Here is a 17,797-nt window from a genome sequence, read left to right as displayed (position 1 = left end):
TATTAGGAAAACTGTTGGATAGTTGGGCATGGAGGCATGCAGATTCTGCATGACATCCTGCAGCACATATGCTGCAGCTGGGCCCATAGACCGTACATACCTCTGAGGTTGCTGAAGCTGGTGTCCCATAGAGTGATGATCAGTCTGATGGACATGCAGGCCAAGGAAGTGTTGCAATATGGCAGAGAAATAGCGGGGAAACCCTTGCTATATGTGGGCGAGTATTATCCTGCTGATAAATATCAGTTGAAAGCCTTGCCATGAGAGACAGCATGAGGCCGCAGGACGTCCTGCACATTTCACTGAGCTACTATTTTGCCTTATATCATTACATGGGGTAACCGACTTGATGGATCCCTAGTTCATCATACCAGTAGCTTGGGCAGTATAAGGCAGATAAGGGAGGATTAACGCACAATGCTTTCTACTCCAACCACCCATCCCGAACAGTTCATAGCTGTCCAGGCTGCCAATTCATTGAAATAACCTTCTGCTTCTCTCAGTAAAATGATGTGCCACCTCTCAAGGTCTGCCAGCTGGGCAAAATGTCTTCAAGTGTGTCACAGAGGCATGTCTTGCAGTAAATCATCTCTCACCAAGAGGTTCATTACCCAATAGCCTTTTTATAGGGCCGCGAGGGAAGCCCTTTTACGCCCACTTGTGGTAAGACCCAGTGTCAGACTACATCTGTAATCATTTACATAACTACCCAAGACGTGACTCTTACAGAGTTCTGCAGCAATGGAGCATTATTTAGTGAATAGTACTTTGCACAAGTGGAGTCGAGGGAACTTTGAGTATGTTTGGGTTCGTCTAAACCCGAGTATGTGGCATATGATTAGCAGTGGCTGTAGCCTATAGCTGTATCCATGTTATCCAGTACTTCCTAGGGCTGCATGCAACTTCAGCAGCCACTAGTAATCAAATGTTCGGTTTTGGGCAAACCATAGCGTGCTCGATGTTTGCTCAACTCTATGCACAATGTGAAATTTTAAAATATTTTAATCCATGAAAGTTTTTTTTATCTGTCCAATCTACATTCTACATCTAAACTCTTGGCATACTCTATAAGCAAACTAACAGACCAATTAAAGGAACACTCTAAGCAACATCTGTGCCTGAAGGCTTGATGCATGACATTAGCCTTCAAAAGAACACCAAAGAGAGAATCCCTGTGTCACTCACCACTCACTCAAGCCTATTTAGCGTTACATTAAAAGTGTTCCAATCTGCCCGCATGAATGGTCACAAAAATGTCTCACTTTTTTAACCTTTAGGGTATGTTCACACGTACTATATATGCTTCAGATTTTCTGACACAGAATTTTTGGTAAATCATTACATGCAAGCATTCCCTGAGGTTTCCGCCAGGCACAGATTTTGTATGCCATTTTTGTGGGAGCTGTAAAACCACAAAAAAACAGCCAGTGGTTTATAGTGCTTTTTGACAGTTTTTCTAAATTTTTCCTTTATTTTTTTAAATTTTTTTATTTTGTGGCTATGGCCACATTCTGTATAAACATCGGCCATTGTGTGACATAGCTGGTGTTTCAGATGTTCACCCAGCCGATACTACAGTATAAGCCGGGTGAACATCATTTTATTTTAATTGAAATGCGGGGACATTCGGGTGTTCACGCACTCCAATTAGCCATAGAGAACAATGTAAAGTACATCCCGGAGCTGTACCTTACCTTGTGAGAACCGGCTGTCCTGTGCGGCTGCTATTCAATGAATAGCGGTTGCACAAAATAGACCTGTCAATTATTTTGTGTGGCCGTGGAGAACCATGGCCATAGTGTATACAGAGTGTAGTGGAAGATTATGATCTGCCTTACATACTTGGCGTTTTTTTGGTGTGGCATTTTTCTCTCCTCTCTTGCACTTTTTAAGTGTCTTTGGCATTTTTTCCAAAACGCAGCACGCGTGACTTTTTTTTTTTTTTTTTTGGCCAAACTGTGGCCTTTTTTTTCTTCCAGAGACTTTAATGGGATTGTTCTGGTTGTCTCAAAAATGCCATTACTGTGTGTATGGTGTTTTTTTTGGGGGGGGGCAGGGGTGTTTTTTTCCCTCTGGCATTTTTGTCACCTTTTGTGGTCCAGCAACTAGGTCATGTGATGGCAGAGGGAAAAAAAAGTTCAGCACAAAAACACATCTAAACCACAAAAAACTCAAAAACGCAAGAAAAAACGCATGGGCACTTTTTCTGGCGTTTTTGGAGGCCTGAAAAACGCCACACAAAAAGGATGTGCGACAGCACCTTTAAGGAGGTTTTGAGGCTGCAGTTCAGATCAAAATGCAGTATTTTTTATAATCTAATTATTAGAGATAAGTCCAACTCAAGCAGTAGCTCTCTATTCGACAAACCATGTGTTGTGATCTAATGTGTACGTGGAATCTTCTTTACCACTGCCAGGTAAAAATTCAATCCAACCTCGGTTCTTTCCCAGAGACGAAGCCTTTATTTAGATTCAGTCCCAGAGTGACAATAAGTAGGTATATATATATATATATATATATATATACCTACACCATGTTTAAGGTTTAATGACTACAACATGCCAACATATGCTGTCCTTCAGATCTGGCACTGAAATAGGTCAGTCACAGTAGATCATTCAGGAAACCCCATAATTAAAGGTACACAGGGTGAGACTGGGTGAGCAAGGAGGCCATACTGTTGAGAAATAACAACTGATCCATCTGTAAAAGATTCAATTCATGCAAATAAAATACTGTTACTACTAGACTATGTTTCCACGGCGAAGGGCGGCCATCTTGTAACATAGACAGCCGCTAATAGTGATCATAATCATTACTAGAGGCCATCTATTTACTGAGACGGCTGCCCTCTGCAAATATTATCACGCAGTAATGCTTTTAAAGTGAAAATACCATCAGGTACATTGCTTAAAGAATAGACCGGCGCAGGGATGCTGGTGCCACAGACTTTTTTTGCACCGCAGCACGGTTTCCGGGCACGGCGCCAGTCTGTTCCTGAGCACTGGCCTGGCATGAAGCACTGGAGGTGGGCCCACCAGCCCCCAGTATAAGGAAACCCCTTCCCCTCTGTGACGTGGCTCCATTACAATCAATGGAGCCCTGTCAAAAAAGGGAGGGGTTTCGTCACAATGAGGGCCGGCAGACCAGCCTCCAATGCTTTAGGCCAGGACTAGACCTAGCATGCGCACCAGGCCGTGGTACAAAGAAAGGACCGTGGAACCGGCATCCCCGCGCCGGTCTATGCATATGAAAAAACTTAAAACGATGTATCTGATAGTACATTTGCTTTAATGCTTATATTTGTATAGTGCTAACTAGGGATGGTCTGAACCGAGTTCGTATGGAGTTCGTACGAACCCGAACCATCTGCAATGATTACCGCTGTCTGCCCGCTCCGTGCAGCGGGCGGATCCAGCGGGAGGAACGCCTGGAAAACTGGGATACAGCCATAGCCATAGACTGTATCCCAGTTTTCCAGGCGGTCCTGCCGCTGTATCCGCCCGCTGCACGGAACGGGCAGACAGCGGTAATCCGATGCCGAGCGTTCGGGTTCAGCCGAACCCGAACCTCGGTGGGTTCGGACCATCCCTAGTGCCAACTAATTCCGCAGCACTTTACATAATTTGTCAATTTTCGCCAATGGGGACATAGCCCTACACTGCTGCCTGTGTTTTAATTTTTTATTTTTCTCTTCAAAATAATATTAATCTATAAATATGTAGTTATAAGGTCAGCTAAGGTCAGATTCTCTGTAGCTTACAGTCTGCTATGTTAATAATATTACAGACACTGGTGACCCAAAAAGACCTTTGTCCACTAACTTAGAGTGCTACAATTTCCTCTCACCGCAATCATTCAGATTCCATGATAAAACTGCGTAAGTCATTGCATACCGATAACCTTCTATGCTTTATATTTTATGCCATTTGGATTACATGGACAATTTGCTTTAAAGGCTATCCAAATGTTTTTAGTACCAGCTGGTGATTTTAAGACTTTTGATTTGACACCCACAAACAGCAGTTCAATGTCTGGATCTGGATCAAATTTCCAAACAGACAGACAGCAATGCTGACAAAGTCTGGGAATTCAAATACATTTGGACATCCTAATCTCATTGATCAAATGAGATATTTCGATTTTAGGAGAATATCATCTTAATATCACATGGGTTTTAAGTATCCAGAAAGATTACCCAGCAGCAGTTGTTGGGTGATGAAAATTGTTTGTTTTTTTCTGTATAGGACCCCATAGCATTTGTAGCACAGTTGCAGGTGATGCTTTTATTTAAACAATTGATTTTTAATTCTGTAAGTACTGTAAGGTCTAGCTATTTGTACTTCTTATTTCCTGTTAGTCACATATGTGCCTGTCCGCAGTGGGATTTACAATTGTTAGCAAACCTACCAGTATGCTTTTGGGATGTACCCACAGAAAACCTACATGGGAAGACTTGTAGGTGCTGCCCTTAGTTGAATGGGAACCTAGTGCCACAATGCTGTAAGGCATCAGTGCTAATGAGAGATCAAACCTCGAGCGCAGAGTTTGATTGCCGGTGGCTGAAGAAGTTGGATACATCTTTAGGACAAGTTCACACGCAGTGTGAACATCGGAGGTTGTTTGAACTGTCTGGGTCAAACAACGGCCGATGCCTGCTCGCAGTCCAATTAGCTATAGAGCACAATGCAAAGTACGTCCGGCAGCCGTACTTTACATTGTGGGAACAGACTGTTCTGTATAGCCACTGTTTACTGAATAGTGGCAGCACAAAATAGACCTGTCAGTTATTTTGTGCAGCCGCATAGAACACCGGCCATAGTGTATACAGCATGTATACATTACAGCCCGTGTTCTATACACTACAATGTAATCGCACACTCTGTAAAAATACAGTGTATTAACATGGCCTTAGGGAGTCCTAGTAAACAGTCTATTGGCTATACCCATGTTTTCCATGCAGCCTTAGGGCAAACTTAAAGGGAACCTGTCACTGGGAACGCGGGCACAGAGCCCGCCTGACCCCCTGGTGACAGCGCCCAAAGCCGTGCGCTCGCGCCGCCGAGATTGGTCCGATGGCCATAGAGAATGACGGCTGAAGTCACTCTCTCTGGGCGTCAGACTCATCTCAGAGGCGTGCGCGCATGGCTTCGGGCGCTGATATCTTTGCCCCGAGACCAGCTCCAGGAACGGGACTCGTCGCAAAGGGTAAGTATCCGGCGGCTGCATCGGGGGGGTCAGGCGAGCTCTGTGCCCCCGTGCCCGGTGACAGGTTCCCTTTAACATTGTCTTTGTGCTATCATTTTGGCCAATTTGGTGTTTTTGCACACAGTGTAAAACTTTGAGACATTTATACTTTAATTTTTACATTCATTTCAAGCAATTTGCGTTGCAATTTTTTTTTTTTACTCAGAGGAGGTGTGGTTTCATGTTAGTTACTATATTGTGATTTTTTTTTTAGTTATTGCGCAAAAGTGTATAGCAGTAATCTAGTAATTTTTTAGCCAAGCTGTATTAGCCAAAAAAAGTGTGCAAAAATTGCCCAAGATGAATCAAAGCCTAATGATAAATTGTGTGCATGGACAGGAGATTTCTGCAGAGCACATGAAAACACATTTCTAAACACATTTCCAAGACTTCTATACTACCTAGTAAACCACAATGAGAACCATCACCTCCAGCTAGAAGAGACTTAGCATGGTGATGAAATCTCATCCTGCAGAAGGGCAGCTTGCCAGACTTACTGCAGAGGCACAGCTAAAATTCCTACAGGAATTTACAAGAAATGCAAAAAGCTCCAGGTCTCTCTGGTTTCATCTAAGGTCAGTGAAGTGTACAGGCGGATACTGGGATTTACTGCAGAGCAGCAGGTAACATGAATGCACGTCTCACAGTTAGGCTGGGTCCACACTACGTTTTTGCAATCATTTTTTTTCATCCGTTGTTGCAAAAAAAAAAAACATGTGAAAAACGGATGCATTTGTGTGCATCTGTTTTGATCAATTTTTTCATTGACTTCCATTTAAAAAAAACGGATCAAAACACATACACAAAAATGAAAAATGTTGCTGACCTTACTTTTGTGTACATTAAAAAAAAAAAGGGGGGGGGGGGTTTAGAGCAAAATTGATTGATGGCCTATCCATCAACTGCTGACCAGTGGGGTACCAACACCTGGCCCCTCACCGATCAGCTGTTCAGTATTACCATACAATAAACAGGGCTTGAGGGAGGGAGCTGTTTTAGTGGTGGTCCTGTATTATTACAGCTCAGCTTTCCTTCACTGATCAATAATCAATGGCTTATCCTTTTGCTGCGTTTACTCGAAACGATAATTTGCCCAATAGATCGTTTAATGATTTTGAAGCAACGATTTGGTTTTTATAATGGGCACTGTTTAGACGAATAAATCGCTAGAAAAATCGTTAGAAAATTCTTAAGAGAAATCGTTATTGCGATCGGTTTTAAGATTGCTTAAGCCCATCTTTCACATAGGGTGAATCTTTGAAAGACTGTTTACACAAAGCGATCTGCGAATTTTTAGCGAACGTCAAACAACTATTTAAGAACATGTTAAAAGATCAAAATAAGAGATTTCTCGCTCGTTTGCTGTGTTTACACGAACATTCGAACGATAATCGTTACATGTAAATGCAGCATTAGGATACACCATCAGTTAATATTGCCTGGAAAACCTCTTTAAAACATAAAGCATAGGATGCAGATATGGTGTCCAGTAGTTTGGGTTTTTTGGGGGGGAAGGTTTAATGGAAGTACTGTTCCAGCCCCTGCAGCACTGACTAGGAGTTAATATACACAGAACTCCAATAAGTAACTGTGCTGTGCTGATGTCGCTGTGTTTCAAAGAAAGAATCAGTTAAAGGAAAAATGAACAGAGACTAATATAATAAAATTTATAGTCCCTTTAAACACAACTGTAATTTGCAGTCTGCAGTTGTGGATCCACAATAGAATAGAATAGAACAGGGGTAGGGAACCTTGGCTCTCCAGCTGCTGCAAAACTACAACTCCCAACTTGACTGGACAGCCAAAGCTTTAGGCCTGATGGGAGTTGTCATTTTGCAACAACTGGAGAGACAAGGTTCCTTACCCCTGTTATAGAACTTGTCCAATACTATGGGCCAATTCACACGACTGTAGATGTCATGGTTGATGCATTGGCCCAGAACCTGGATCATAAAACAAATAGGACATACCTTTTTTTTTTTTGCCTTATCAAACTGTGTGTTTTCTCTCTTGCTGGAACTACAAACCTTATTTTTCAAAGTCTAAGCAATCTGTTATTAAAGGGGTGCTCCAGCGTGGGGGCACTTTTTTTTGGGACCGGGGAGGAGGTGGCTGAAATAAAAGACGTCCACTTACCTCCCCGGTTCCAGCGGCGGGTCCCGCATCACGGCGCTCCGGTGCCCAGTTCCCGGCCGCTTCCGGGTGTCTGGCGCCGCCCGAGACGCTACGTCTCAGGGCTGCTCAGCAGCTCAGTGAAGGAGGCGGGATCCGTTTGAAGTCCGCTCGGATCCCGCCTCCTTCACTGAATGGCTGAGCGGCCCTCAGACGTAGCGTCTCGGGCGGCGTCAGACACCCGGAAGCGGCCGGGAATCGGGCACCGGAGCGCCGTGATGCAGGACCCGCCGCTGGAACCAGGGAGGTAAGTGGACGTCTTTTATTTCAGCCACCTCCTCCCCGGTCCCCCCAAAAAAGTGCCCCCACGCTGGAGCACTCCTTTAAGTCTCATCTTGTTTCTTATTGCAACCAATTAGAGCACAGCTTTCTGTCCTTTTGGGCCATTATTAGGCTATGTTCACACTACGTATATTTCAGGCAGTATTTGGTCCTCATGTCAGGTCCTCATAGCAACCAAAACCAGGAGTGGATTGAAAACACAGAAAGGCTCTGTTCACACAATGTTGAAATTGAGTGGATGGCTGCCATATAATGGCAAATATTTGCTGTTATTTTAAAACAACGGCTGTTTCTCAGTTTCAACATTGTGTGATCATAGCCTTTCTGTGTTTTCAATCCACTCCTGGTTTTGGTTGCTATGAGGACCAAATACTGCCTGAAATATACGTAGTGTGAACATAGCCTAAAGCTACAGTGAGATTTAGTTGCCCTACAGGCCTGATGTATACTCTTAATAGGGGGGTCTGAATTGTGACAACGCTGAGAGCATTGGGCTGGGCCTAGTAGACAATGAGAGCGGTTGTGAAGTTTGTACTTACTGCAATACAGTTATCCTTACTAAAAGTTGTAGTAATGATTTTTTCTATGCCCCTCGAAAACAAAAAGGCCATGACTATGACAAATTGCATAGACTAATGGTGCGTTTACACAGTAAGATTTCTCTGACAGAACTTTGAAGCCAAAGCCAGGAACAAACTATAATCAGGGAACAGGTCATAAAGGAAAGGCTGAGATTTCTTCTCTTTTCAAATGCATTCCTGCCTTTGGCTTCAAAAATCTGTCAGATAAATCTGTCTGTGTAAACATACCCTATTAAAGATATTGTAATCACGTTCAAATAGGCATATGTGCAGAAATAAAGTCATTCAGTTATGGTTTAAATGATAAATACATGTAAAGAAATGTAGGCCATAACACAGATGTAATCAGACTAGTGTGAGCCCATCCATAGTGGAAGACATATCAGTTTTCTGACAGTCACTAGAGAGCATCCAATCGCTTTTCCAGGTTTCAGATTCAGTTTGTAGAATCCGGGTAACTTTTTTTTTTTTTTTTTTAAACATCCATGTAGATTTTCTGGGCCTCTAAACCGAACAATGATGTCTGGACTCAGCGTACAGTAACTAAAAGGAATTAAGTGAGCGGATCCTGTAAGGATTGCTAGTGCACGGCCTAAGGATGATGTTACATTTAGCCTACATTGATTGGAAAGGGAGACATGACATCTACCTCATCACTATGTGTCTATAAGACAACTGCAGCTAAGGGGGAAAGGAACAATTCCTATAAGCAAACAGCTGTCAAAGCATCATTTGTAGTGTACAATGTCAGCTCAGACAACAACTGTTGCTTCTGTGAAACTATTACAGCTCTTTGAGAATAGAAGTGGACTAAGCATATAACATGCACTTATATTATTGTTCTGTATTTACAATGAGGCTTATTTACTGTACATTTATACATGCATTTGGCCTTTTTCATACCTTTTTGCAGTGTTTTATTAGCTAAAAAAAATCCTGGAAAAACTACAAATAGTTCCTAGTTTCATACTACTACCTGGTTAATACTTTAGGTGAAAGCGTTTATCAACCATTTTTTTTTCTACAAGGCATTCTTGCAAGTAAACTGTGAAATGATAATAAGTACATATTGCCAGCATTGTAATACAAAGCAACAATATGCATCAAGTAATAATCAAAAGTCATAACAAATGTAAATAATACAACTGCATATTATATGATTTAAATGGAGATTACAGAATGACACTACTAGGAGACAGCAGTTCTATTGGTACAATGGTACAGGTGGTAAGCTTCTTGTCATTTACAATAATACCTTACCTGAGCGGAACTTGCTTCTGATAAGCAGAGAGCGCTCTGATGCCAGCAAGGTCATTTTTGGTGGTGAAATCCCAGTTGTCCCAATGGACTGAATGAAAGGTATAGAGACAGACGTAATTGCTCCCTTTAAAAAACAAACTTTACGGGGAAAAAAAATTCCAAGGTTGAAAAATAATAATAAATAAATATGTTAAAAGATGAAAAATAAATATGTTAATTATAATATTCTAAAAAAAAAAAAAAAAAGATGAATAAATATTGTTCTTGAAAGTTCTTTGGATCAGGCGTCACAAATCCTTCATAAGATCTTTTTCTCTTGAGTGCTGCTCTGTGGTCAGGAGTTGCTTCAATTGTTTGGCTATTCTTGATGGTGACTTTTTTTTTTTTTTTTTTTTGCAAAGGCTCCTTTTGGGATTTGTTTACTTGTCTGAAGCAAAGGTGCAAGGAGGAAAAGATGATGAAAAGAGAAGGGAGTGAGTCCAGAGAGATCCCCAAATTCTATATGCTTGGGGAGCTTTGCTAGATGTGGTCATTCGTTAAAGGATCTCCCTTCTCACTCTCTATGAGACACAGAAGTTCTCTCTGTACTGCAAGGCCTCTTGCCCGCCCCCTTTCTCTGACTGTCCCCTCCATGTGTGATAAAATGCCATCTGCTTTGACACTTGACACCCCACAACTCTGCAGCAGGCATGCAATGCTGCATCAGCAGGGCTCTTCTTTCATACAATGCTCATACACACACCCCCTTCTAGCCCCTAGCAATTAAAGTTACATGTACTGGGACAGATTCCTGCTCTGACAAACTGAATTTATTGTGATACTAATGAAAAAAATCACTCCTATCTACTGGTTAATACACAAAAGCTTTTTTTTTTTTTTAAACAAAATTGTGACACTGAGGCATAGTCTATTTTTCATGATAACTAAAAAAAAAATAATAATGAATGTATATTGCAAACTTGCTTTATATCACATCTACTGTTGATTTTGAAAGTTATAATGACAGGCACACTTTAACCCACCGCTGGCCGTTTAATTCTTTACCCATCCGTGCTCCGACGTGCTTCTGTGGCTCCTGGCTCTCTGACATCTTAATCAGTGGCTGGCACTGCACTGATTGAGATCAGGGAGCAGGGAGCCACAGAAGCACGCTGGAGCATGGACTGGTAAAGTATTAAATGGCCTCTGTAGGTCCGTAGAAGCGTTACCTTTGCCTGTTTGGCGTCTGCCTTGATTATGTCCGCACCTTGTTTGTCCTGCTTTTTATGATGAAATAAAAGCTATGAAATATCATCGGATGGTGAGTGCTACCTTGTTCATTGTATCTACGTGGAAATTGCATTACTTAAAGACTATGGGGGAGATTTATCAAACATGGTGTAAAGTGAAACTGGCTCAGTTGCCCCTAGCAACCAATCAGATTCCACTTTTTATTCCTCACAGATCATTTGAAAAAAAAAAAGGTGGAATCTGATTAGTAGCTAGGGGCAACTAAGACAATTCTACTTTTCACCATGTTTGATAAATCTCCCCCACAGCCTGAAAATAAAACTGTCTTATTTGCCCATAACAGCCAATCACAGCTCAACTTTTATTTCTCAAACAGCACTGGTAAAATGAATGCTACTTTATACCCAGGCAGTGGCAGGTACTTTCTCTAGTATGACATAAGGCCTATAAATCACACCAAATTAGCAACAAATTTGTGTTACGTACAGTATGAATCTTGGTGTTATGACAGGTGACCCAGTCTTACATGACATGTCAATTCTTTCGGCGGAATGCGGAATCAGCTGGCCCATAGAATGGTGTCTATAGAGCCGGCGGAAAGGCGCACGTCCGTGAGCGCGTACAGCCGGAGGAATTCCGCGGAGTTTATCCACCAGAATACCTCAATGTGAACCCACCCTTAGGGTGCCTTTACACTGTGAGATTTATCTGACAGATTTTTGAAGCCAAAGGCAGAAACAGACTATAAACAGACTATAAAAAGACTGAGATTTCTGGCTTTCTTTCTGGCTTAAAAATCTGCCAGGTAAATCTTTCTATGTAAAGGCACCCTTTGATGTCAGAAGCCTGCCAAAACCCCTGGAACCTTCAGGGATTGCCAGGGAATTGACCCACAAATACATATTTTCACAGACCTATTGGCTAGGTTCACACTATGTAAAAATGATGGCCATCTTATCTGTAAATAAAATGCTAAAGTTCATACATTATCTGCCCACACTTCCCAGTGTCTTCCTAACTTCTTGTTACCACCGGTGATTGGCTGAGCGGCTTGTCACTTCAGAGACCGTCTCTGAAGTTCCACCGGAGGCTGTGGACAGGGGGAAGTAGATATGAGAGCATCAGGGAGCGTGGAGAGGTAATTTATGAACTTCCTTTTTAAAATAAGGGATGCACGGACATCACTAACAATGGTGTTTTGGTCTTATGGCAACGATGTGTGAACATAGCCTTAAGACTCCGTACAGGAGAAGATGGGGTATTTGCCACAAACAGAGAACATAGGGGGAGATTTATCAAACATGGTGTAAAGTGAAACTGGCTCAGTTGCCCCTAGCAACCACCTTTCAGATTCCACCTTTCATTCCTCACTTCATTCCTCACAGACTCTTTGGAAAATGAAAGGTCGAATCTGATTGGTTGCAACTGAGCCAGTTTCACTTTACACCATGTTGGATAAATCTCCCCCTGCGTTCATATAGGAAAAAGCAAAATACAATAATGCAATATTTTAACCTGTTAAGGACATATGCCGTACTCGTACGGCATACGTCCGCAAGAGGTGTTTAGAGGGGGGCCGCGCCACGCCCCGCTCTGAACTGCCGCGATCCCGTCTGCCATCTGCAGCACGGGACCACGGCTATTAGCGGGAGCGAGCCGCTCCCGCTAATTAAGACCATTAGATGCAGCTGTCAAACTTGACAGCTGCATCTAACAGTCTTATTTGCAGCCCATTCCTGGTGTCTAGTGGGGGGATCCCTTGGTCTTACCGGTCCGGGCCTCAGCGTCGGAATGACGCTGATCCCGGCTTGGTATTCTATTGCATTGGGCTGCAGCAGACCAAAGCAATAGAGCACCGATCTCATGGATCGGTGCTGTGTTATATAGCTACACTGATATGCGAGATCAGTGTAGTTGTACTTCTAATTAATGTTTGAGTAAAAAAATAAAAACCTTTATTACTTAAAAAAAAAAAAAAAAAAACCCTCTCCTAATACAAGTCAGAATCACCCCCATTTTTCCCATTTTATAAATATTAATAAACAAATATGTTTGGTATCACCGTGTGCGTAAACGCACAAACTATTAATTTTATCACATTCCTGATCTTGCACAGTAAACGGCGAAAGCGCAAAGACCCGCCCAAGTGCGACAATTGTGCATTTACGTTTGCATTAAATCAAGAAAATTTGTAATGAAAAGCGATCAAAAAGTCGCATATATGCAATCAAGGTACCGATAGAAAGGACACATCATGGGGCAAAAAATGACACCTCAATCAGCCCCATAGACCAAAGGATAAAAGCGTTATAAGCATGGTAATAGAGCAATTTTAAGGAACGTTTTTTTCCTGCAAAAGGTTTTATTTTTTTTTAAAGCCATCAAATAATATAAAAGTTATGCAAGTTGCATATCGTTTTAATTGTACTGACTTGAGGAACATATATAACATGTTGGTTTTTCCATAGGACGAACGTCGTAAAAATGAAGAAAAAGAATGCGTTTTTTTTTTTTCAATTTCACCGCGCAGCATATTTCATGCAAAAATTAAGTCTGCAATTGCAAAGTAGTGACGCAAAAAGTAAGGGCTCATGTGGGTTTCTAGGTGAAAAAATGCAAAAGCAAAAACGAAAATTGTCTCCGTCCTTAAGAGGTTAAAGGAGAAGTTCAGCAATTTCTAAAATGTGGCAGCCAGCAGGGGGGAAATTGATTATAAGTAGGAACTTACCTCTCCCAGTGCCCGCAGTGGGCGTCAGGACCGGCCTCAGGATCCCCCCAGAAGGCATTTTTCCCCCAAGTTGTGATGATGTCACGACTCGGGGGAAAGGCCTGACCTGGCTGATGGACTGGCTACTCAGACAACCAGGGACTGGAGCACCGTGCTGCCCTAGCCACTGACTGACTAAACAGTCTTTTTGTCTTTTTGAGAACATAGCCTTAAGCTCCTAAATTCTTAGTAGCTAAAGTAGTAAGCTATGGAGTCATATACCTCTGTCTATGAGGTCAAACAGTTCACGTGTTTGGATGCCTATAGATGACAAACAGACATTCACTTCAATGCTATGTCCACTCATAGTATTTCCATCAGTCTTTTGGTCAGTCTTTTTTTTAACCAAAACCAGGAGGGGGTTGAAACACGGAAGCTGTACAAATCTTTCCATTATACTTTTGCAGAGTCACTTCCACTCCTGGTTTTAGTTGCAAAAAGACTGATCAAAATACTATGTGTGAACATAGCCTTATAATATAGACGTTAACCTGGCTTTAGGGTAGCTTCACACGTACCGGATTTGCAGCCGATTTCACGCTGTGAGTTTGCAGCAAAATCCGCTGTGAATCCTGGTAGTGTGAAGTCCTATGGGGTTACATACAGTATATGCAGTGGAATTACCATTCTGCTATGAATATATAATCCGGCCCCTTTAATCCCCCGCTGTCCGCAGCCCCCAGCCCGGAGCATATATTACCTGCTTGCTACCGTACATTGATTGGCTGATGGGGACCAAGGGGAGCCTGGAGCCTCACATGCAGCCACGGTGCTGAGCAGGCTATGTATGCTCTGGGCGCGGGCTGCGGGGGGTTAAAGGGGAAGAGTTACATACTGGCAGCGGAATGAAAATTCCGCTGCAGGTATGTGACCTATCAACTTTACAGTACATGGATTCGCAACGGATTTTGCGAATCAAGTACATGTGAATCTACCCTGGATTCAAACAAGTATAATACAGAGCTGCATTGTTGCCATGCCTTGCAGTAATAATACAGATGCTAAATATTACACTTGTCTGAAACCAAACATTCCCACTAGTCAAAGATAAAGGCCATTTTTCTCGGACGACAGCAATTTCATGGCAAATAATGGACCTTTTTTCTTTTTTTAATGACAGCCATTTTTCATATAATAACGCCCAATGTAAAATGATGGCCATTGTTTGCCATGAAATGACATCTGTCCAATAAAAACAGACATTATTATGACAGTGTGTGAACATAGCCAAAGGATAGGTTCACATGTAGTATTTTTAGTCAAACCCAGGAGTGGGCTCAAAACACTGAAAAACTTAACATAGCCTTAGTGTTACTTTAGATCTATATGCTATCTATAAAAATAAAAAAAATACAAGCCTGCAACATTGTGTTAAAGTAATCCCCAGCCCCTTGTCAAGGACCATGACAGTCAGTAACATGTGCAGGCTGGTTAGCAAATAAACGTTAATGAACGTCTGTCCTTTGAGTGGCTAACAGCACACCTGTTGTTCCTGTGCCACCTCCATGTCCAGCCAAAGAAAGGGGCTAAACTAGTGTAACTACAGCCAGAGTGTTATGCTGGCTGTTAAGTCCTAGCACGGCTTGTGGTATACAGGATTTCCAGCTGTTGTTGCACAGAGAGTGACTTTTGTTTCGAGAGGAAGCATACAAGCAGGTGGGCAATTTGTTGAAGACATGAGCAAAAAAGAACAATTCTCTCAAACAGTGGCCGATACAAGTCCAGAGACCAGCTGTAGTTACGTCCTGATGTATGGGGTTCAGTTGGAAAAACACAGCATCATTTGCTGGTGTAACACTTTATGTTAACTGTGTGATAGTGATAAGGCCTAATCCCCAAACAATGTTCACGACTGAAGTTAAAGATTGGTGATACAGATAGCTTGGACACCTAAAAGGAGATACTTTAGGGTGCGTTCACACCTACTGGATCCGCAGCTGATTTTCATGCTGCGAGTTTGCAGCAAAATCAGCTGCGGATCCTGTACTGTGAAGCTCAATGGGTCCCATACACGCAGCAGATCCGCTGCCTGCATGGGACCCGGCCCCTTTAACCCCTGCACCGCCCGCACGCCCGATCACAGCCCCGGCCCCCCCGCATGCCCGATCGCAGACCCGGCCCCGAGCATACATCACCTGCTCGACCCGTGGCTGTGTGATGTGTGCTCGAGGCCGGGGCATGCGGAGGGGCTGGGCGGTGCGGTGGTTTAAGGGGGCCGGGGCTGTAAGCTGCGGGCGGCGGTGGCGCAGGGGTTAAAGGGGCCGGGTCCCATGCAGGCAGCATGTATGGGACCCATTGAGCTTCACAGTACAGGATCCGCAGCTGATTTCGCTGCAAACTCGCAGCATGAAAATCAGCTGCGGATCCGGTAGGTGTGAACGCACCCTAATGGTGCTTTCACATTAACAGGATCTGCAGCAGATTTGATGGCGCAGATTTGAAACTGCAGCAGATCTGCAGCAGATTTGATGGCCCAGAATTGATTTGCTTTGAATCTGCAGCTTTAAGGGTACAAACACACACACCGTATATGCAGCAGATACGCAGCAGATCTGCAGCAGATTTGATGGTGCAGATTTGATGCTGTGTTCAGTTATTTAGATCTAATCTGCTGCGTATTTGCTGCGTATCGCAGCAGTAAATACGCTGCGTATACGGTGTGTGTGTTTGTACCCTAAATCTACACCATCAAATCTGCTGCAGATCCTGTACGTGTAAACAACACACTTAGGGTCCATTTACACAGAAAGATTATCTGACAGATTATCTGCCAAAGATTTGAAGCCAAAACCAGTAATGGATTTGAAAAGAGGAAAAATTTCAGGCTTTCCTTTATGATCTGATCTCGGTTTATAGTCTGTTCCGGGTTTTGGCTTCAAATCTTTGGCAGATAATCTTTCTGTGTAAACGGACCCTTATGCTACGTTTACACGGAATGATTATCGGACAAATTTTCGCGATAACGATCGCATTGGGAGATAATTGTTCTGTGTAAACGCAACGAACGATCAAGCGATTAGCTAAAAATCGTTCATTTTGATCTTAGAACATGTTAATAAATCGTCGTTGATCGTTCACAAAAAATTCGCAGATCGTTCCGTGTAAACAGTCGTTCACCGATTTTACCTATGTGCAAGATAGGCTTAAGCAATCGCAAAACAAATTTTCTGTACGATATATCGTTCCATCTAAAAAAAAAATCGTTACTTAGAAATCGTTAATCGTACGATCGGGCGAATTATCGCTCCGTGTGAACATAGCATAATGGTGCGTTTACACAGACAGATTTCTGAAGCCAAAATCAGGAACAGACTATAAACAGAGAACAGGTCATAAAGGAAAGACTGAGATTTCTCCTCTTTTCAGATCCATTCCTGGCTTTGGCTTAAAAAATCTGTCAGATAAATCTGTCTGTGTAAACGCACCCTGAGGCTGCGTTCACACTACGTATATTTCAGTCAGTATATTTCAGTCAGTATTGCAACCAAAACCAGGAGTGGATTAAAAACACAGAAAGGATCTGTTCACACAATGTTGAAATTGAGTGGATGGCCGCCATATAACAGTAAATAATTGCCATTATTTCAATATAACAGCTGACTGAAATATACATATACTGACTGAAATATACGTAGTGTGAACGCAGCCTGAGGGTGCGTTTACGCAGACAGATTTATCTGACAGATTTTTGAAGCTAAAGCCAGGATTGGATTTGAAAAGCGAAGAAATATTGGTCTTTCCTTTATGACTTGTTCTCTGTTTATAGTCTGTTCCTGGCTTTGGCTTTGAAGATCTGTCAGATAAATCTCTGTGTAAATGCACCATTAGGGTGCGTTCACACGTACAGGATCTGCAGCAGATTTGATGGCGCAGATTTGAAGCTGCAGTTTCAAAGCAAATCAATTCTGGGCCATCAAATCTGCTGCGGATCCTGTACATGTGAACGCACCCTAAGTTAAGCACAATTTATGAATTTTTTTTTTTTTGCTAATAAGGAGATTTTGTGCAATTCATTAATATCTGTGCAGGACTTATTAAAGGAGAAGTCCGGCCAAAACTATTTTTTAATATGTTATTACTTCTGGAAAGTTAGACGAATTTCTAATGTACATTAATTATGGGAAATGCACATATAGGGCTATTTCCCTTAATTTAGTAAATCAGGGAGACTTCAGATTCTCTAAAAAGAGATGACGTCACGAACCGGGGGTGTAATTACAATGGATCGCCTGCAGGGGCACACTATATATAGAAGTCA

At 42.4% G+C, this 17,797-nt stretch overlaps 1 protein-coding gene across 4 annotated transcripts in view; it reads right to left on the bottom strand.

Annotated features, from left to right (window-relative positions):
* LOC138769142 (myocardin-like) overlaps positions 1 to 17,797 on the bottom strand; it is a 72,598-nt gene that overhangs the window by 23,661 nt on the left and 31,140 nt on the right. For 2 of the 4 annotated variants that reach the window (XM_069947389.1, XM_069947392.1), the window contains exon 1: positions 9,543 to 10,113. The exons of the other annotated variants lie outside the window; for them this stretch is intronic. In XM_069947389.1, coding sequence (XP_069803490.1) covers positions 9,543 to 9,597 — 55 coding nt within the window. In that variant the 5' untranslated portion in view covers positions 9,598 to 10,113. Of the gene's footprint in view, positions 1 to 9,542; positions 10,114 to 17,797 lie in introns of those variants that run through there. 4 annotated transcript variants of the gene reach the window in all.

This window comes from Dendropsophus ebraccatus, chromosome 12, assembly GCF_027789765.1.
Source record: "Dendropsophus ebraccatus isolate aDenEbr1 chromosome 12, aDenEbr1.pat, whole genome shotgun sequence".
Lineage (NCBI taxonomy): Eukaryota > Metazoa > Chordata > Amphibia > Anura > Hylidae > Dendropsophus > Dendropsophus ebraccatus.
The sequence above is the reverse complement of the archived record's forward strand: the minus strand, read 5'-3'. Positions and strand labels throughout refer to the sequence as shown.